The sequence below is a fragment of the Malurus melanocephalus genome, unplaced genomic scaffold (genome assembly GCF_030028575.1).
Source record: "Malurus melanocephalus ecotype Western Australia unplaced genomic scaffold, MMel_1.1 scaffold_992, whole genome shotgun sequence".
Classification (NCBI taxonomy): Eukaryota; Metazoa; Chordata; class Aves; order Passeriformes; family Maluridae; genus Malurus; species Malurus melanocephalus.
This window is the reverse complement of record NW_026624224.1, coordinates 42648-62091: the sequence shown is the minus strand read 5'-3', so window position 1 is coordinate 62091 and position 19444 is coordinate 42648. Positions and strand designations below refer to the sequence as shown.

Here is a 19444-nt window from a genome sequence, read left to right as displayed (position 1 = left end):
CCTCAGTGGATCATTGTGGCAGAGTCAGTCCCAACCTACAAAGCACAAACTCCCAGCACATGACATGAGTGAGAAAGGAATAGAATATATTCCTCTTTAAGGAACAGAAGCATCTATTCCATCAAAGCAGGTGGAGACAGCCTGCAATATTCAAAGGTGTTTTTAGATTTAAAACTCTCTACTCTTGCTGCTGACAGCCTGCAATATTCAAAGGTGTTTCTAGACAGATTTAAAACTCTCCACTCTTGCTGCTCTCCCTGCCTGCTGAGCCGTGCTGGCACCTGTTTGGTGAACAAACCCTTCTTTAATCTGTGCTGCTGAGCTGCTGTTTGCCTGCAGGACCAGCAGCACCCACGAGCTCCTGTCTTGTGCAGAGACAATGAGCATTACCCTCAACTCTGAAAACACCCATCTGAGCYTGTCCAGATCGGGAGCCAACTCCACGTTTGCCAGACAGGTTTCTCACCCCCAGAACTGAAGACACTTGCTGCTTTTCCAGCCAGGCTCCTCCTCTGTGCTGATTCACACTCCAGCTGCYTTATCCAGGACTCCACCATAAAACAATGGCAATGCTCCCTCGCAGCGCCCATTTCCCACGCAGCCTGCACAACTCCCCATCAGCACTTCACCTAATATTTTTCATAATCTCAGTGTGCTTTACAGACATTAAGCCAAGCTTATTTATATGTTAATATTTCCCCGTTCCCACACAAGGTATTTCCTAAAAGAAGCCGGGAGCAGAATCAGAAGACTACAAAGCAACGCTTAGACTTGTTAGCATGAAAAAGGGTTTTGGAAGTGGGTGTACAAGGAGCAGACTAATGAGACGTCTGTGCTGAGGGAAGAAGATTACAGAGAGGCTAYGGGTAAGCAATGTTTGGGGCGAGTCTCAAGCTGGGTGTGCACATGTGGAACTCCCACCTGCGAGGGCAGCTCCTTGGAAGCAGGCTGGAGAAGTGCTGTAATCTGTCCTGGTTGGGAAATCAGGTAAGATTACATAACTTGACAACACCTGGTGAAACTCTATCCACTGGGCAAGTGCACGCACTCGGCTTCTTCCCAGCAGGGGATTGGCACTGCTAAGTCTGCCTTGTGTTTCACAGAACAAATTTGACTAATAGGTGTCTGCTCTATGGGCAYGGTGAGGTGGATTAAAAAGAGCTTGGCTGGTGCTGTGGTGARCACAGTAGCAAGCACACACCTTCCCTGAGCGCATCCCTGCTTCTCCACTAAGGAGAAGATTTGTCTGCTGTGTTCATACTAAAAACAGGGTTCTGCTGAGCCAGGAATCCTCATTTGTACTTCCCTGCAGGAAGAGACCCACAGTTTTCCAAAAGCCCTTTGAGTTTCAGAAGGAACCAGCACAGTTGCTCTGTGACTGGACACTCCTCCCCAAAGCGGTGGAGCTGTGAACTCTTCCAGACCGAGCTGACATTGGCCCTGCCATAAAACCAAAGTGTCTTACACCAAACCACTCTCACTGCATTCCCCTACAGCCAGGGAATTTTCAGGACTCACCTGTAACTTGTCCCCAAATGAGAGCTTGTGGATGATGTGAGTCATGTCGGGGTTCTGGGGCTGCGCCGTCGCGCTGTGCGTCGACACGTGGAAGTTACCAGGGACCTAAAATTAGCCAAGACAGGGAAGACAGGATTTCACATTTTATCCCTCAAGGCATTGCCAGGCTCTGTGATGGGACATGGGAACGCCTGGATCCATCCAGCCACACAACTCTGGGATAGCTCCCTGCACCCGACCACCACCAGCACTGACCAGGATGGGATCAGTGGATCCCTGGCACCCCCACACTGACCAGGAGGTGATCAGTGGATCTCTTCCAACTCCAGGGATTCCTAACACTTTAGGCTATATCTTTCATCTCCATTAAAATAAAATCCCCATCTCTCTTGCTCAATGTTTTACTCCCACATCTTGCATTTGCAAACAGGCCCACTGCTGCAGAACAGCCCAGGAAGGTGTGGGGATATTCTTCTTGAGATCGTGTGCAAGAGTGAGTTTTGTATAAAGAGAAAAAAAAACACCACCAAACCCAAGTGGGCATCCCATACAAACTGAGATCTTCCCATTCTCTACCTGGCAGGAGCAAGCAGGAGCCCTTCCTTTTAATTTTTTTAATGGAGGTGAATACAAAGCTCTGTAAAACACAAGTTTCACTTAAGGACTGAGTTCCAAGGCAGAAAAGGAGCACTGATGTCTCTCTGATGGGACCACTCTGCRTGCTCACACTTTTCAGGCCACCAGCCCTGTAGTATTTCAGCAGCTACAGCTCAATCACTGTTATGGAGAATATTTTCCTATTGAGAAAAGGTTGTGAAATGAAGCAATGCTGGGGAGCAATGTGGCACAGCCCAGGACAGGAGTGGGAGGGTGTTTGGTTATACAATGAGTGCCCAGCTGTGCTCTCTGCACAGCCACCTCGGCTGCAGGGCCACAGGAGGCCACATGCCYGCTCCATGTGCTTTCAGGAAAGCTGATTTAATGACTTGAGGAACAGCAGWGCACTCCTGGGAGCACTTTCAGGTGTGGACACGAGCTGTGTCATAACCAGGCTGAGCAAACAGGGCGTCAGGCCCTGCAGCAAGCTCACAGCCATCATCTCGCTGTCACCTTGTCCTCCCTCCCTCTGACAGCAACACCCAATGCCAGCCTTGGTCAGGTTTCCAGGCCTGGCCAGCTCCCATTCCAGCTCCCAGCTCACACAGATGCCTGTCCAATTCCTGCCAAGCAATGCAGATTTGCAGGTCACACTCAAGAGGTTCAGTTTTCCAGAGACAGAAACCCTGGGTCAGCTCCCCTCCCTGTGCCAGCCACCAAATGAGACACAAATTTAGTGGGGGAAGCTCCTCACTGCCACATTCTGCACCCCATTTTGGAGCTGCTTTGGTGAGCAGGACACACCACACCCAGCAAATCCCCAGGATCTCAGCTCTGTGCCTTGGGAATTGTCTGAACAAGAACCATCTTTCCAGAATCCCCTTCCCAGTTCCATGGACAATCTCCCAGCAAYCCTGGTGGCTCAGAGATGAGGAAAGAAAAGTCCTCTTTTAAATCCCTAACCCTTCCCATGGCACAGAATCATTTGTGCCTGTTATTTTTAGATGTGCTTTAACATGACCCGGGAGGACAAGAAGGAAGTAGGATTTTGTAGCCTGTGGTACACCAAGAGCAGTGAATAAAGGGTGTGCCCTTCTTAGGACATCAGTGGGTCCCACCAGTGCCTCCCCCACCCCAGCAAGTCATCTCCAGCATTACATAGCAAGATTATTCAATCCTGCACACAYCCATCCCAAAGAGGAGCCTCCTCCAGGCCTGGATTTTCATTCCTTGAGACAGAAGCAGAGCATCATCACRAAGCATGCGCGGCTCCTCGTGCCTTATTCCAACACCCCAGCACGGAGCTGCTGGCACCCTCCAGCAGGGAACATTCCTGTCATTCTGCAGCTCTCAGAACAAAGGAGAGCTGGGATGCAGCCTTTGCCAAAGAGCTCTCCACAGTGAGTCACATTCTGGAGGTGCAAAAGTCGTGAGGAGTAAACACAGAAGCYGTTTGGCATCTGTGGGGTTTTCACACATCCCCTGAACATGGGGCTGCTGCTCTGAAAGGCTGCACGGGACACTCCACAGAGCTGCTCTCTCTGTTCAGCAGCTCTGTCTCCATTTCCTGCTTTGGAGAGTGAAGAAAACCCCTGATCTAAAACATTCCACACAGACAGACCCACACTTCTCTCCCCAATTTCCCCCTGATCAGGGACATGAACAGATGCTGCAAGGGAGGCAGTCACACACASATTTTCAAGAGCATTTTACACATGGATCCTGCCAGAATTCCCCCATCCACAACCCCTGTCACTGGCACTCACCTTGTTGATGCTGAAATGGCCCTCAAACCTGCAGCCATCCCCGTTGCTGAGAGGAATTTTCATTGAGTTGTCAATGTGACCCACTTCGTGCCTTCCCATTTCATCCTGGATGTCTAGTCCAACCACTGCAAGGGTGGAAGGGAGAAAATAAACAAAAAAAAAATCAAAATAAAGTACAGGAAGGTTGCACAGAAAAAGCACACACTGCTTTTACTTGGAAAAAAATCCACCCCTTTTTTCCTGATATTTGACTAAACTGAGCGAATAATGTCCTTTGTCAAATACGAGAAAAACTTTATAATGAAACAAACTTCATAATGAAACTTCTCACGCTGTTTATTTCACACAAATACACCTCCCATGTTGCCAGCTGACTGCAATCCCAATCACACAAAAAAGACAGAAAAATGTCAGACAGATGAGGCAGGTGACTTGGGAAGAGCCAACAGGCAGCTGGTGCATTCAGAGCTCTGAATAGAACTTGGGTGCCTTCTTGCTCCCAGACACAAAAAGGTTGGTAATAAATGAAAAAAAAAAAAAGGGAATTTAGGAAGAAGCCAGTGAGGGAGATCAGCCCCTAACATGGGCTGCAGAGAAAGCACATAATCAAAAAAAAACAGATGCTCTGGCCTGGAACAGAGCAATGGGATATTGGCAGAGGTGCAGCCACTTGATTTCCATCCTGATACAGAAGAAGGGCCTCTATACCAGCCTGAGCCCATTTCAAACATTACWGAAAACACAAAGAACAAGTGCTGAGTGAAGGGGAACTCACATTCACAGTGCAGGTTTGGCAAACTGATGTTCAGGTTCACTTCTATTTTGCCTCCGCTGTCTTTGTCTGGGTCATCCACGTAGAGYTCATTAACTCTGCAGGGCAGAGAACACAGGAGGGCTCAGGCACAGGGAAAAACTCATAGCTCACATGGGGAGGGGAAAAAAGGGACTGGAAAGGGGGGTTTTGATTGTGTGATGGCTACAGCGGAGTTACAGGGAGCAGGGAAAGCTTCCAGGATGGAACRGGGGCAAATTGTGGCTTAATTTGATTTCTTGCTTGGCGAGTGCAGAAGGCTTGGAACAAAACAAAACTGCTCTGTGCTTCCTATGGCCTTCTCCAGCCTGAGCTTCCAGAGGTGCTACAAAACAAAACTCCAGTGAGAAGAGGAGGCAGGTTAGTGAGCTAACCCTCCTCTCCCTTGGGCTCCACTCATTTTAGCAAGGAGGGAAGCATGTGCTTTTCCATTTGTTCCATAAATAGTTCTAGAGAAAGGCTGCTCTCAACTCCCCCCCAGGAAAGCTTTATTTGTGTCACTAATTGCCTTTTGTTATTGCCACCCAGCTGACAGAGCAGCAGCAAGAGGAGGAAAGCAGCACGATGTATTTGTACCCTTCTCCTCAAGATCACATTTCAACCTATGAATGGCAACCAAAGGCAGTGACTAAAATTGAGGAGAAGAGGATTTGAGCCAGGAACAGATGGGAAGAAACATCCTGGACAGCAGGATCTCACACACTCTACCCCAGCCTCCCAAAAAGTCACGTTGTCTCATTGCACCCACAGTGCTGGCACGGATCTCACAGGAGACAAAACACAGAGAAAGAGTCAAAGGAACACAGGAATATAAATATTTATTGTTGGCACATACGATCCATCCGACACGTAAAAAAAAAAATGAACCAAAAAAACCCCAGTCGCCAGTGCTGAATTTGTTGATAATTTCTCCCTAGAGAATCCACCCCAGAGAAACTCACCCCATGGAACTGAGATGATGGTGAGATTACGTAGCAGCTCTTTTCCCTGTCCTACAAACTAGAAGATTTAATAATTTATCTTCCAGTTGGACAGATTATATAGCCATGAGAACTTAAGATTCAGCCCAACTACATAAAATAAAATTACTAAGTGCTCTGTAGAATTTTTATTTTACACTCAAAAGGCACAAAACTCTTTGACAAGCCCCTCTGGAGAGTCCACAYGCTCACAGTCCAACCAGACCAAGGCAGGTACGAGGCAGATTCAAAGTGATTTTGCTCTGCTGGTACAACACAGTGAAGRAACAAACCCTCACACCGAGAAACACACGCTGCCAGGTTTTTGGGTGGCAATTACTCACGGGTCAGTGGGGTTTACAGACACTCATTTCAAACCAGCACAGCATTTGTCTTCGGCTTCACAGCCCTACCTTTCTCTGTTTTTAATTGGCTTGACAAGTTGCTCGCAATCATTACTCAACCTATTTTTCAAGTGATTAATAAAAATGACACAGAGGGAGGGGAAAGATTGCTCATCAGTGACCTAGTTAGGAGCTTTTTGGCCGAGCCCTCTCGTCCTGGGTGGAATGCATTCTCCCCTCGACGTGTTCATTACTGACAGTATGGGGATTAAGTCATATGTCCAAATAGGGCCGGGAGGAGCAGCTCCAGCCAGCACAGGCATTAATCCCCCAGAGCAACGCACCTCTGGGTGCTCCCCAGTCCTCCCATCGCTATCCCAGTTGCCAGCCAGCCCATTTCATAAGCCCTGGCTTGGTGCCAGTGTGAGATGCTGGCCATGCCCAGCCAGTGCCACCCGCACCTCGGTGTTCTGGTGACAGGAGCGTTCCCAGCGGGGCTGGCACAGCAGAGMCAGCTCCAGCAGCTTCCCAGCTCTCTGGAGAAAAGCCCCAGCAAGGTCAGTGTTTGGAGTCAGTGATTTCTAACCCGGAGCTGGTCAGGAACTGCGCAGCTCYGGCAGCAGAGCTCTCAGCGATGGGCGAGCAGGAGGTGATGGCCAGCAGGAATCAGAGGATGAGCAGGGCACAGGAAGACTGAGAGAGCTCTGACATGGGCAGGCAAGAGCTGAGGTCACTGAGGCACGGAGAAGTAGGGCAGTTTGTCCAGGTCACACAGCCCATTAGCTGCAGATAAAGGAAACTGGTTTCCTGTCCCGCAGGCCGGTCACTGGAGCAGTGGCTGCCAAGCTGTCCCTTGGGCAAGGCTGTGGCCACTTCCTCCTCCTCCTCCTCTTCACCYAGTAGCCCCCTGCCCCTCTCCTACTCAYGGTCCAAATTTCATAACCCACTCTATCACTCCACAGACAGCTGATCCATCCTCTCCTTCCCCTGCCTCCAAACCACAGCGTCACCATCCATGGAGCACCCACCCCTGGGTTCTGCTTCTCCCTCCAGCTCCAGCCTCTGCCTCCCCAGGCACAGTCAGACCCTGCTGAGAGCCCAAAGGGACAAATCCACTCAAAAATGCCTCCTTTGTGTGTCCCTGGGTTCYCTCTCACTGATGGGAACCAAGGGCACAGTGACAACACACCACAGCTGCACTTGTCAGGGCAAACCTCAGAAAAAACGTTGTTTTCAGCAAACTGGACATTTCACTGCCCAAATATCTCGAATATTGGAATTCTGGAAACCTCACAGGTAATGCAAACTTCCAGGGTCAAGGCTATTCCTTCCAGTGAACCACTGGGTCAGGATGGAGCTGGCACAGGGCTGGCACTCACTCGTCCCTTGGCATCCTCCTCCCCAGGACCGTGAAATTGCAGAGAGCCTTCCCCCTGTTTGATCAGACTGCCCTGGGATGTCAGGAAAAGCACCCTGAACCCCCTCCAGCCACTCTCCCCAAAGGAACACCATCTCTGGTGGAAGAAATGAAGGTGGCTCTAATCCATACCTGTCCCTCCTGAAATATAAGGTGTCCCAGGAGCAATAATGCTTCAACAGTAAATCTGGGATGGTCACAAGGGAAATCAAACCCCAGCCCAGGCAGACAGAGACTGATATTGGCTGATACTGGTTCATATTGTGTACCTCCTCCAAACACCCCAAACACGTAGGAATTGGGTGTTTTCCAGGCTGCTGCTAAGGAATATTTGAATAAAAGCAGAATGATCCATCAGGAACGAGGGTGCAGAGGTCTGGAAGCTCAACGAGGGTGACACAAGAGGTGAGAGCAGGACCTCTCACCCCAAGAGCCTCCCACCACTGACCCCAGGAACAGCAGGGAAGTTTCTCTGTGATCCACACATCAGGAATCTGCTTCACTTCTAGAAAGAGCCACTTGGAAATATTTCACATTCCTGAGCGATGCTGCTGGAGGGATGGAGCCATCAGAGCAATGGCACGTGGAGCCAGGGGAAGGGGGCCACAGCAGCCAGAGGGCACRGCAAAGCTTCAGCCTTTTACCCAAACAAAGTCAGACCCGCTCCCTGCGCTCTAGGGCTTGGATTTATGGCACAACATCTTTGTTTCCCCAGAAACAAAACTTCCCCAGTAAGTTTTTTTCCACCAGCAGCCTTGGCCAGTGAGTTTGGATGCTTCAGCACCTCAACAGCTGAAGAGCCTGCAGATCTTTGGATGTAAGGGTGGGCACTGCACCCACCTTCCAGCGCTTCACATACATGGGTGCTCCCTAAATACATCTTTGTCTTCAGTCCTTCTTGTTCTAAATCTCTGCCTCAGTTTTAGCTTTTTTTTTTTCCTCTTTCACAGCAAGCGACCAGGCAGCCTCCTCGACAGTCATCAGCCACAGAGAAAACACAACCACTTAYTGCAGAAAGCTGCATTTTACCTTGTCCTTACACTCCCAGGAGGTATCCTCTGCACCCCAGGACTCTCTGCCTAAGGGGGAAAATAATTATTCTTTCTTGAGGAAGCCTGAAGCTTCTCAACAGCCATTCTCAGGTGAGCTCTCTGTGCTCCAATAAACCACYTTCCAGAAACCTCCAAAGCTGAGATTGCTGCACAACCACATTTTCAGACCAGAGAAGCCCCAACATCCGACAAATCTCCTCCTCACTTTGGGTGAGGAAACAACAGAAGCTCAGCAAACTCTCTGCTGTGTCACAAACTGTGTCACAAACTCCTGCCCTGCCATTTGTCACCTCCTGCATCTCCAGCAGCCCTGCACAGATCCCTGTCCCAGCACAGCAAACACACTGCCCTACAAAAGGCAGCAATTCCAGCTCTCCAGGACACAGGAAGAAGCAGAAGGGCTCCAAAGACGTCAGTGCAGACCTGAGTCAGGAATTGCAAATGACATCACGRCAGGACCTTCCTCTTCCTGCGAGCCCACACAGGGCACAGCACCCGCTCCGACGGGTGACAGCTCTCCTTGGCTCATCCCTGAGCTGCCACACAAACATTCATTAAGCTCCTTACCTGCCCACCCCTCTCAGGGCTGCCAGGGATTACATCCTTGTGCAGAAAAGTGTCTGGCTCGAGGTCAGCCCGTGCCAAGGGCAGGATTACAATTCCTGCTGCCCTTTGCTGGCTGTGCTGCCCGTGCTGGGCTGGTTTTATCTGCCTCAACTGGATGGTGCATCTCCAGCATCGTGTGAGAAAACAAAACTGTGGCATCTGTGGGTTTGTGCTCCCTGATTATGGTKTGCAGCAGAAGAAACCCCTGCTGGAGCAGGATCCCACTCTGCTGGTTACACTTTCCATGGGCTGAGAGCCACGAAACACATCCCACACGCTTTGGGAGAGCTACGGGACAAAAAGCCTCTTGAAGACAGGTCTGGTGACAATTCTGCTGCTCCACAGGATCAGTCCTGGGTGTGTAAATGAATCCAGTGTGGACAGGGAACGCTGGGCAATGAAACTCAAAGAGTTTTGCGTCCTCCCACACTCCTGAGAGCCTTCTTGGGGCTGTCCTGTGTAAGAGCAGGAATTGGGCTCTGATCATCCTGGTGGGTCTCCCTCCCAGCTCAGGATATTCCGTGATTCTCTGATTTGTGATTATGCTTTCATGCCAAGGCAGTCATTTTATTGCAGATACTCTCCTTCAGTAATTAACTGACATACAGGGGGGGCACAGCCTTCCAATTAGCAAACTTGTCACTTCAGATAGTTCTGGGTCTGTTACTACATTAAAAAAAAAAAGGAAAGAAAAATGAAACACTGCCAGGAACAGTTTGTTGCTTCTTCTATGGCAGATAAATTAGTGTTGAGCAGCAACATTCATACCACAAGCACCACATCCATCCCCTCCTACCCCTTCCCCTGGCTGCCAAGGCAAGGCAGACTAGATTAGTTAATTACATCTTTAATCCTTAATGATGGAATACTTGGAAAACTATTATTGATCTTACAGGACATAATTCATGACCTAATTACGGTGATAAAACGGCGTGATTATCATCTTGCCAGCTATTACCGTCTAGCGCTGATCGGAGTTAATTAGAAATGAGATGGGTGATTTCTGTGCAACACAGCAGCAGCAGCAGTCAGGAGGATGCTGAAGGCAGGACAAGATATTTCCAGCCCTCAGATCACTTCAAGGTATCACTGATCTTGCCTAAGAAACACCAGACACATTTAAGTCTTTACCTTCATTTCTTCAGCCACTTGAGTCATTGGCTCAGTGGGATGAAAGTGATGCTGTTCATTTTTCAGAGGTTCAAATGTGGAGCAGAAATCTCCTTTTCGCTGTCTTTTACAGAATTGAGGAGATTCATCAAGGTTCTTGGTATGAAATCACTGAGGTTGGAAAAGACCTCCAAGATCGAGTCCAAGCTGTGCCCAATTCCCACTTTGTCACCAAATCCAGAGCACAGAGTGCCACATCCAAGTGYTCCTTGGACCCCTCCRGGGATGGGGACATTCCTGKGCCTGAAGTTTGGACTAAGYCTAAGWCAGACTCTGAGTCTGGACTGAAAAAAACCCTCAAAATCAAAACATTCTCGAGTTCTAGAGTTAAACTCAACTTTCCCTTTACAGAAATGATGGGTTATGACTGAGAAAATGAAAAAACCCTCTTCCCTCACCAGCCCTTCACTGTGCTTTTCCTGGGAAGGATGCAGCCCCACCTAAGTGCCAAGCTTGGATTTCCTTCATGGCTGCTCACGACCTGCTGGAATCACACAATAAATCTGGAAGATGAACAGCTTGGGATTTTTCTACCCTCCTCAGGGCTGGTCTCGTCAGGAAACCCATCATCAGCAGCACAGGATGTGCCTTTGGAGTGTGTGACCTCTTCCAGGAGCTTCCTGAGTGTCTTGGTTTGAATCCCTACCTTGGGTGCCCAGACACAACCTCGGTGYTCACCAGAAATGCCCACACGAGTTATGACACAGCTGCTGTCCTCCCCACTCAGGTGATGTTTGGCTTCAGTGCTGTGACTGTGATCCTCGAGATCAGGCTGTCATTTCTTGGCTTCCTGCCACCCAGACCAGCCTTCAGCAGCTGAGACTGTAAATGCTACGARCACGGGGCTGGGCAAGGAAAAACAGCTCTGGAGTTGGGCAAGAGTGACCAAACGGAGATTTCCAGTGACACCTGGCACTGAGGCTGCTGAATTCGTGGGGATGGAGAGGGAAGAGCAGAGTGGGCAGGAGGAGCAAGGATTTGGGGTGAGCCTGGAGAACACCCCAGAGGATTTGGGGTGAGCGTGGAGAACAGGAGGAAGTGAGGATTTGGGGTGAGCGTGGAGAATGGGAGGCAGAGAGGATTTGGGGTGAGTGTGGAGAACAGGAGGAAGTGAGGATTTGGGGTGAGTGGGGAGAACAGGAGGAAGTGAGGATTTGGGGTGAGCGCAGTGCACAGGAAGCAGAGAGGATTTGGGGTGAGCATGGAGAATAGGAGGCAGAGAGGATTTGGGGTGAGTGCAGTGCACAGCAAACCTTCTTTGCTCATTGCAGCACGAGCTCAACAAACCATGGCAACCTCTCTGTAAAGCTGTAAATGCAGCTCCAAAGGAACCTGTCAGTGGTTAGGATTAGGAGCAGGATTAAGTTTAGGGTTAGGCTTAGGACAGTCAGACAGATAACCCCATGGGCACTGCGGTCGAGCCCTGCAGGAGCTGGTCCTGCACACACCCCACACACAGACCCTCCGTGGGACAGGGCAGGGAACTGATGCCTTAGGGTTTTAGTTTCTATATTTTTCATGTATCTGTATCTTTGTACTTCTCCTGTCCTCCCATTTTAGACAAAACAATTCCTYTCCAGGCCCCAAACTCAAGGACACCTCACTGCTCAGGGCCCTAAATTCTGGAAACAACAGAGACTTGAGGGGAGCAGCTTAGGGTGGGTGCCTTCATCACTTGAAGGTGGAATTGGAGAATTGGGGCCTGATATGTTAAAATACAGAACTTATAAAAGGTGAAGATTTCGTGACTAAGAGTCCATTTTGGGTGTATGCCCTCAATGTACCAGTAGGCCTGGATTAAATGTGTCTGCTTTATTCTCCTAACTTTTTCTGGCCTCTGTTTCAAGTAAACCCTGTTTAATGCATCAGAACTGCCCTGTCTCTGATGGAAAACACCAGGCCAAGCGCTCTGGTTTCACCTGGCCATCAAAAACATGCAGCTCTCCCCACTCAACCTCTGTCCAGGGTTCTAAGGGAAATGAGGCACAGGAGGAGGAAGAGTGATGGAGTTTCACAGCACAGCTGGCAAAGTTCATCCCGTGTAACTGCACACTGCTGTTCATCACCCAGGTCCTGCCTGGCACTGGGAAACTTCACTCTGGGTGAGATATCTGTTGTGGAGACTCTAAATACAAAAAAAACCCACAAAGCTTGCAGTGAAAACTGATGAGAACTGGACAGTTTGCACATAAGGAATCTTCCATATYTTTGTAAGAATTTGAATCACGGGCAAACAAGGCTCAAAAACCTTTRTGAGACAATATCACCCGTGTAATTTGCTGTTACCCATTTTAATGGTGGCACAGAGCTCTCAGATGTTCCAGACCACACCAAGCTCCCACTTCTTATTCCCAAAGAGGAGACTCTGCTGCCTCACTGCCAGTAACACCTGACTGAAAGGAACCACAAGAGGCTCACAACAACTTGTACTGCGCTTCTCAGAAGAGAAACCCATGAGTAAGAGACGGAAAAAGAAAAAGTTTACTCCTACTTTCAAAGCTGCTGAACTGGGAAGCACTTGAAGYGACTTTTTGAAGTATTTCCACTGTTCTGGGGGAGCCTTTTCACAGCTGCTGGGGGTGAGTGTTCCCAGCAAGAGTGTGATGAGCTGTAACTCATCACAAGGAGGTTTTCCTCCCCTATTGTGTGAGCTTTTGTGTTGGACAGCCCRTGACGAATCAGGTTCCTGCAGTCATTTGTCCCACACTCTTCCATGACATCCTCTCCACGATTTTACTGCTTTATTGCCTGCAAACACCTCCTCCCCACGCAGCTCCTGCTGGGAAAGGCACTCACCATCTCTCTGAGGTTTTTCATGAGGAACTGGTCAGCTGAATGTGCTTACAGCACTTCCTAGTATTTTTTTTGTGGAAAATGCATCATCTTGTCAAGGAAAAAGCARGAAGAGGCCTCAGAGAATTATGCAATTGTGCTGTTCAAAAAGGAATTTGTAGCCAGGAAGCTGCCACTACATGTGCACCCAAACAACTGCATCAAAACTGGGTGAGTGATTACTGATTTGTGAGTATTACTGATTCCTCCAGTAAAGCATTAACTGAAAGGAAAACCAGGCAAGAGAATGAGACCTAAGAGGAAAGCCAAGAAAAAGCAGTTTTACTTGAAGCAATGTCCAGCTTTTCTCTGTTTTTTAAAACAAGAAACCCAAGGAAACTCAGYTCAGTGGCTGCCAAAGTGACCCCGGATTTCACAAGCAAACACACGGAACTGAATTCAAAGAAACCATGAGCAAGTCAGAAAGCTGAGATACCATCTCTGAGGCACAAAAAACCATCCAGAGCTCSATTACACTCCTGCCTCCAGTTAAACATTAGCCAGTGTTAAAATGATTCCTGAAATGAATATTCTTGACAAAGCTGCACAAAAACAATGCAAGAGCCTCTTGGTTATCAGAATGGTCAATCTGATCAGGCATGGGGGCCGAGGTTTCAGAGCTTTTTTGCTCTGACATCTGTTGCTATCAGGAGCATCATGTGAGAATGACAGMAGTTCCACCCTCCCCAACTATCCAGGAACTGTGCCTCACACTCAGTGAGCTCACTGCCACATCAGCAGGGTGATGGAGAATGTTTCCTAGAGCCCAAAACAAAGGTAGAATGTGTTAATGGTTACTAAAAGTTTACTCTGAGGCAGGGAGAAAAAATAAAAATATGATTAATTCAGTGTTAACAAATACTTCATGCTTGTTCAATGAGCAATTTTTAAAAGCAGAAGTTATTTCCATTTTTCTCAAAGCTGTCACCACCTGGGGATATTTGTCCTCAGGCACAAAACCTGTCTACGAGGCCTCCTAGTAATGCTCAACAGAAGAAGAAAAAATTGACACATTAACAAAGCTGCTTGTGAATCAGAGATTGAGCTCTGACATTATATAGAAAAGGAATTGTTGATATTAAACTAATAATTMTTATTTTATGCAATTCATTTTTCTGTGCAGCTAATTATGCAACCCAGCATGCAGCTAATAAAGGATCAAGCAGGTCTGGAACAGCTTCCTGGATCAGAAATAGTTGAAAACCAAGTTTGCCTATTAATTTCAGCAAATTAAAAAAGCTGAATGGATGTCTGAGAATTTGGGACTCAACAAAAAGGAATCCCAAACCCATTAGGCAACCAAGTGACCTAGTGAAATGGCAGGAATATTTCTGCCAGATAACAGCAAAGCTGTAAAGATTCCCATCCACACAAACAAGGGAAAACACGACTTTTACTTACATTTCAGTGGCTATGAATCCGGTGAGCTCAGACAGGAAGAGAAACAATATGAAGAGACAGCAGCAGACAGAGACTGGAACAGAGGTAAGCAGAGGAAAAGGTTAGTTTTGTATGTCTGACAAAGGAAAAAATGCTTTTCACACAGGAAAATTAATCCCCCCATGGATACAGCACCCAGAAACACTTGGGAACCAAAATTCTTTAGAGCCCATGACCCAGAGGAGCCCACCAGAGCAATGACTTCACTGCCACACCAACACCCAAACATCCTGAGGGGTTTCYTCATTTTTACACCACTTTTTCTACCATGATTTCCATCTCCATCTCCAGACACAACACTGGTGTGCCAGCACTCCCTGCTCTTGACACAACTGCTGGACAACAGGACTTCTCTGAGCCTTGGCTCACAATTTTATTACTATTAAAACTTCAAGAAGGCAAAAAGAAGCAGCACCTCCTTGCTTGGAAAGCACAGAGCCCCCCAGCACGGTGTTTTGGGGATGTGGGCACATTTTGATGCTTTTTCAAGTCCCAAAGCTCTGTGTAGGTCACCTCCCAGCCCAGACTCCTGGAGCTGGGGAAGCAGACATGGCAATATTGGAGTAGAGCACCCTGACTTCTCACAATTTCTCCCTTTGCTGACATACTGACTGTTCAGAGAGGGAAAATTCCCACCGAGGGAATTGTGAGGCACTCAACAAGAAGCCCCACATTTTTCCTAAGAATTCCAACCTGGAGTTTCAAGGAGGGAATCCAAAGTGACTGGAATGTTACTGTTCACTCTGTTTACTCTTCTCCAGGAAATTATTCAAACCCTTGACCAGGTCATGCAGGCAGCAGTGACAGTCACCCCATAGAGGGGCTGGGAGGAAGCACAGCTGAAAATCCGATGGATCAGGGATGATTTGAGCAGACAGAGATGTGCCAGCTCAAGGAGACAGGGATGCAGTGTCTCTGTGTTAAATACAACACCCCAGCTCGCCCAGAATCACTCACAGAAGGTACAGCAAGAACTGACAGCCAAAGCACAATCCCAGCACAGCCCCTCCAGCCCAGCCCAGCTCTCTGTGCAATGCCCACTCCATCAGAGACACCAATTCAGGGTAAGAAATACATTAAAAAAAAAATAGCCCAGTTCCTCAACTTGATTCCACACGACCTGTACAGCCTGACTCCTCATTCCTTTGGGAAGCTCAAGCTACAACAGGCGGGGAACAATTTTAAACAATTTTATCAAACAGCAGCCCCAATCCAAACTCTCTCAGTAGAGAAGCTGAGGGGCAGAGGAAGGAAAGATGTGCTGAGTGATCTAAAGCCTCATGCATCATTCTTCAAATCAGCTCTGAGCAAAGAGAAATGCATTGCTTCCCCTTCCTCATCAGGACAATTTSAAGTGTGGAAGTGGATTCATTTACTGACCCTCTCTAAAGTGCAAGGGATTAACAGAGATGCCAAAAAATCCATTAGCTAGGAAAAAAATTGAAGACCAGTAGGAAAACAGGAAGCAAGAAGGGATATTAATTTCTACAGAGAAAGCTCAGATGGTCACACAGCTGCTCCCAAGTGTTGGATGTGAGGACACAGAAGATCACCAGGGCTGTGACCCAGATGAGCCCCTGGTACCAGGGGCTGGGGCAGGAGAAAGGTCTGCCTGCAGCAGATGAGAACATCCACACCTACCTAAGAGCCAAAAAAAAAAAATAAACCAAGGCAGGGGATGAGCAAATCCAGAATTTTTACTGCTGATCACCGAGACAGACACGGGATCTCTGATCCCTGCAGTTGCAGGGGGAAACGTTTGACACAGACAACCCTTTTTTCTTTAATTGCTTCCCTTAATTCCTTGCTGCTTGTTATAATCCCATAAAGGCTTTCCACAGCATCAGCCAGACCTCTYTGCTCTCCAGCACTCCCAGGAAAGCCTGGTACTACCAACTCTCTTAACTAAATTCTCTCCCAGAGCTTCCTCTCTATCCCAATTTTTAAACTTTCTTCTCTGCCACTTATATCATCAAAATATCTTCTTTTCCAGTACTTGCTCCCTTAAGTCCATCTTCAGTTCAGCTCTTGCAGTGAAAGTTCGTGACCATACTCACCAAATACAGCACAGTAAAATTCTACTAACCTATATCTAAAAAATCTTGCAAGGATGCCCTGAAGGGCCTGGCAGGSACTGACTTTCAAAGCTCCTCAATGCTTTTCCCAGTCTTCAAACCACAGAGTCACTTCTGAAGCTGTCAAAGAGATTACTGAGGGTGGGCATGAGAGGGGGATATAAAATCATGAGCAGCCTCAAGGAGGTGAATGGRGAACAACCACTCTCCTCCAGAATGGGAACAACAGGGAAAGGGCAGGTTAAAAACAAGAGAAGGGTTTCCTTACATGACATTTACTAAATTCTGAAGATTCCTGACTATGGACGCTGAGGATGCTTAAGAAATAAAATCTGTCAGATGACAAAAAGGATTCCTACATGCCCTGGGGAAAAAATCCATTGAGGGAAATTAAACACAAAGAAACTCAGCTCAGGAAGGTCAGAAACCAACTGAATGAAGCCTGGTGAAATGTTTAACCTGTCCCTCCTGCTCCTACTCATGCATTTGCTGCTGGACACTGCAGGTGAGAGGACAATGCACACTTGCACTGACCGTGGCTGCTCCTGTGTTAAACCCTTCCTACACACACACATTGGCGTGAGATTCCTGTGACAGCATTCCCAGTTACTCTGTCTCCAGAGGCAGAATTCCTCAGATGCAGAACAGCAGCTCCTCTCTCAGCGTGGAGCTGCAGGCACAGGAGACATTCCCAGCGCAGGAATTTATGCACGGGGTGCTTCAGCTGCTGCTCTCACTGTGACRGCTTTTACCTGCTCCCATGCAAATGTGCAGCCCTACCACCCACATTTGACAAGTGCATGATATTTGGAAAAGTAGATTAAAGGCTGGGATCAGACAGAATCAAACAATTCATGCCTAAAGCTTCTCTCAACTACAAGAGCACGGCGAGGTTCCCACAGAGCTCCAACAAGCACCTGAGACGGGTTTCTCAGAGCTCTGACATGATAACATGATCAATATATCAAAGGCTGCTGGTGCAGACAAACTGCTGCTGCCTCATCTGCAATCCCAAAAGGATGGGGAACTCTGCCAAGGTTTTTATTCCTGCGCTTTTTGAGCACATCCCCCAACTCCAAATCCTGTCTATGGACATTCCTGGCTCTGCCTCCCCACCCTGCGAGAAATGAGAGAAAGGCAAAGTGTTTAACACATCACACGGGCTGAGAACGTGGAGCCATGGCTATATTAAGGCATAAAATTAATAGTATTTATTATTCAGAGGAGCAAACTGTTACGAAGCACAAGGAATGGGTCCTGTTACAGGCGCCGGGTGAATCATAACTCGGATATTTCCTGATGTGTATTTAAATCTCCAGCCCCCAAACAGCACCAGAGTATTTCTGGCTGACTTTTCCATGTGTGCATACAACATGTGCAAGCGAACTCTGCATCCTCAGGCATGGCTGGCCAGCAGGATGGGGACAGCAGCTCTGCTCTCCAGAGCCACAGTGCTCCTGTCCAGCCAGATGCCAGCTGTCACCCTGCCAGGAGTGCCACTGCTGCTGCCTCTGTACCCAAACATGGCCAGGTTGTCACCACTCTGTCACAAGGCCACCACAGAGCTGCTGCACAGGGTGGGAAGAGAGGCAAAAACCGCTGGAAGAGGGACAACAGCACGACTGAGGGCACAGGAATGCTGCGTGAACAAGGAATTTTATTGAGGAAAAGGAGTGAGGGATTTCTGCAGCCTTCCCAGAGAAGGCCACAGCAGTGGGTGTGTTCTGGACAAACCTCACTCCAAGTAAAAAGCAGTGGATTGTTGTTGGTTCCTTCATTCCTAAAAAAAACTTTGCAGCTGAATGGCTGCTACACAGATCTGAAGTATCTCATTGGCAGAGTTCACTGCAAATTTGGAAATTAAAAATCTATACCTAATGCAGCCTCAATAACACTCCAGTTATGTTTTGAACTTGTTCGTGTTTGAGACCAAAACCCCCCAACATTTAGTCTTCCTCAGCTGCTTCTTCCCTACGAGCCCTAGCCCCCTCAGCCCTGGTGTCAGGAGCAGAGCTGCTATCTTCCATCTCTTTTCTTCTTTAAAAAAACTTTTTTGAAAAAAAGACCCGTGTTACAATCCAAAACCCACTGCTGAAATCCTGCAGTAAACCCATTCCTATTCCAGAAAGCCTYCAGCACCAGAAGTGACACTGAACTAAGGTTTCAGCAGAAATCACATCATTAAAAAAGGCCTAAATTAATACTTGGATATTATGGACTATTTATATATGCTCTGTAAAACTCAGAGAACTTAAAGAAAGCCAAAATACAGTTGTAATTATAGTAAATTCACATAATTACTAAACACTAAAAGATTTTTTGAGAGGCAGAACCATCCCCTACACTCAAGCCCTCAGTGTTAACCCAAGCTGACTTCCCTGAAGCATTTATCACAAGGTCCTGCAGCCTTCCCAGGCTCCCAAGTGGCCTGGCCACGGGCTGGGCTCACTCACAGCCTCCTACAACACCTGAGATTAGTGGCTTTCCAAATTACAAGCCACAGGCTTGGTCAGACAGAAAAACCCATTAGGAAAGCTGCTCACAGAATCCTCACAGGCTGCCTGTGTGGTTCAAAAGCTTCTATCAGGCTGTGTAAAAACACTCTTGAGAAAAAAAGGAGGAGAACCAGTCAGAGAAGAAAAATCAAAGCCTGAGAAGCTGCAAATAACAATAGAGAGAAATAAGTCAGCTAGTAATTGTAAGTAAGAGTCACAACCTTTCAAGCCTTCCCACAACAGACTTATCACTGGAGCTGTTTACTGCAGATCAGAAAGCCTAAACTGGATGGCCTTTGATGGTTTTGGTTTTTTTTTGCTTCTAAAATACTCTTTTGCAGGTGATTCATAACAAGATGAAT

The 19444-nt window shown here is 47.8% G+C and overlaps 1 protein-coding gene across 1 annotated transcript in view; it reads right to left on the bottom strand.

Moving 5' to 3' along the window:
* Positions 1-19444, bottom strand: part of ERGIC1 (endoplasmic reticulum-golgi intermediate compartment 1) — a 57987-nt gene that overhangs the window by 15402 nt on the left and 23141 nt on the right. The window contains exons 3-6 of the mRNA XM_057386552.1: positions 14474-14546; positions 4657-4751; positions 3882-4006; positions 1519-1623 (exon numbers count right to left, since the gene is read on the bottom strand). Of these exons, the coding sequence (XP_057242535.1) occupies positions 1519-1623; positions 3882-4006; positions 4657-4751; positions 14474-14546 (398 nt within the window). The remainder of the gene's footprint in view (positions 1-1518; positions 1624-3881; positions 4007-4656; positions 4752-14473; positions 14547-19444) is intronic.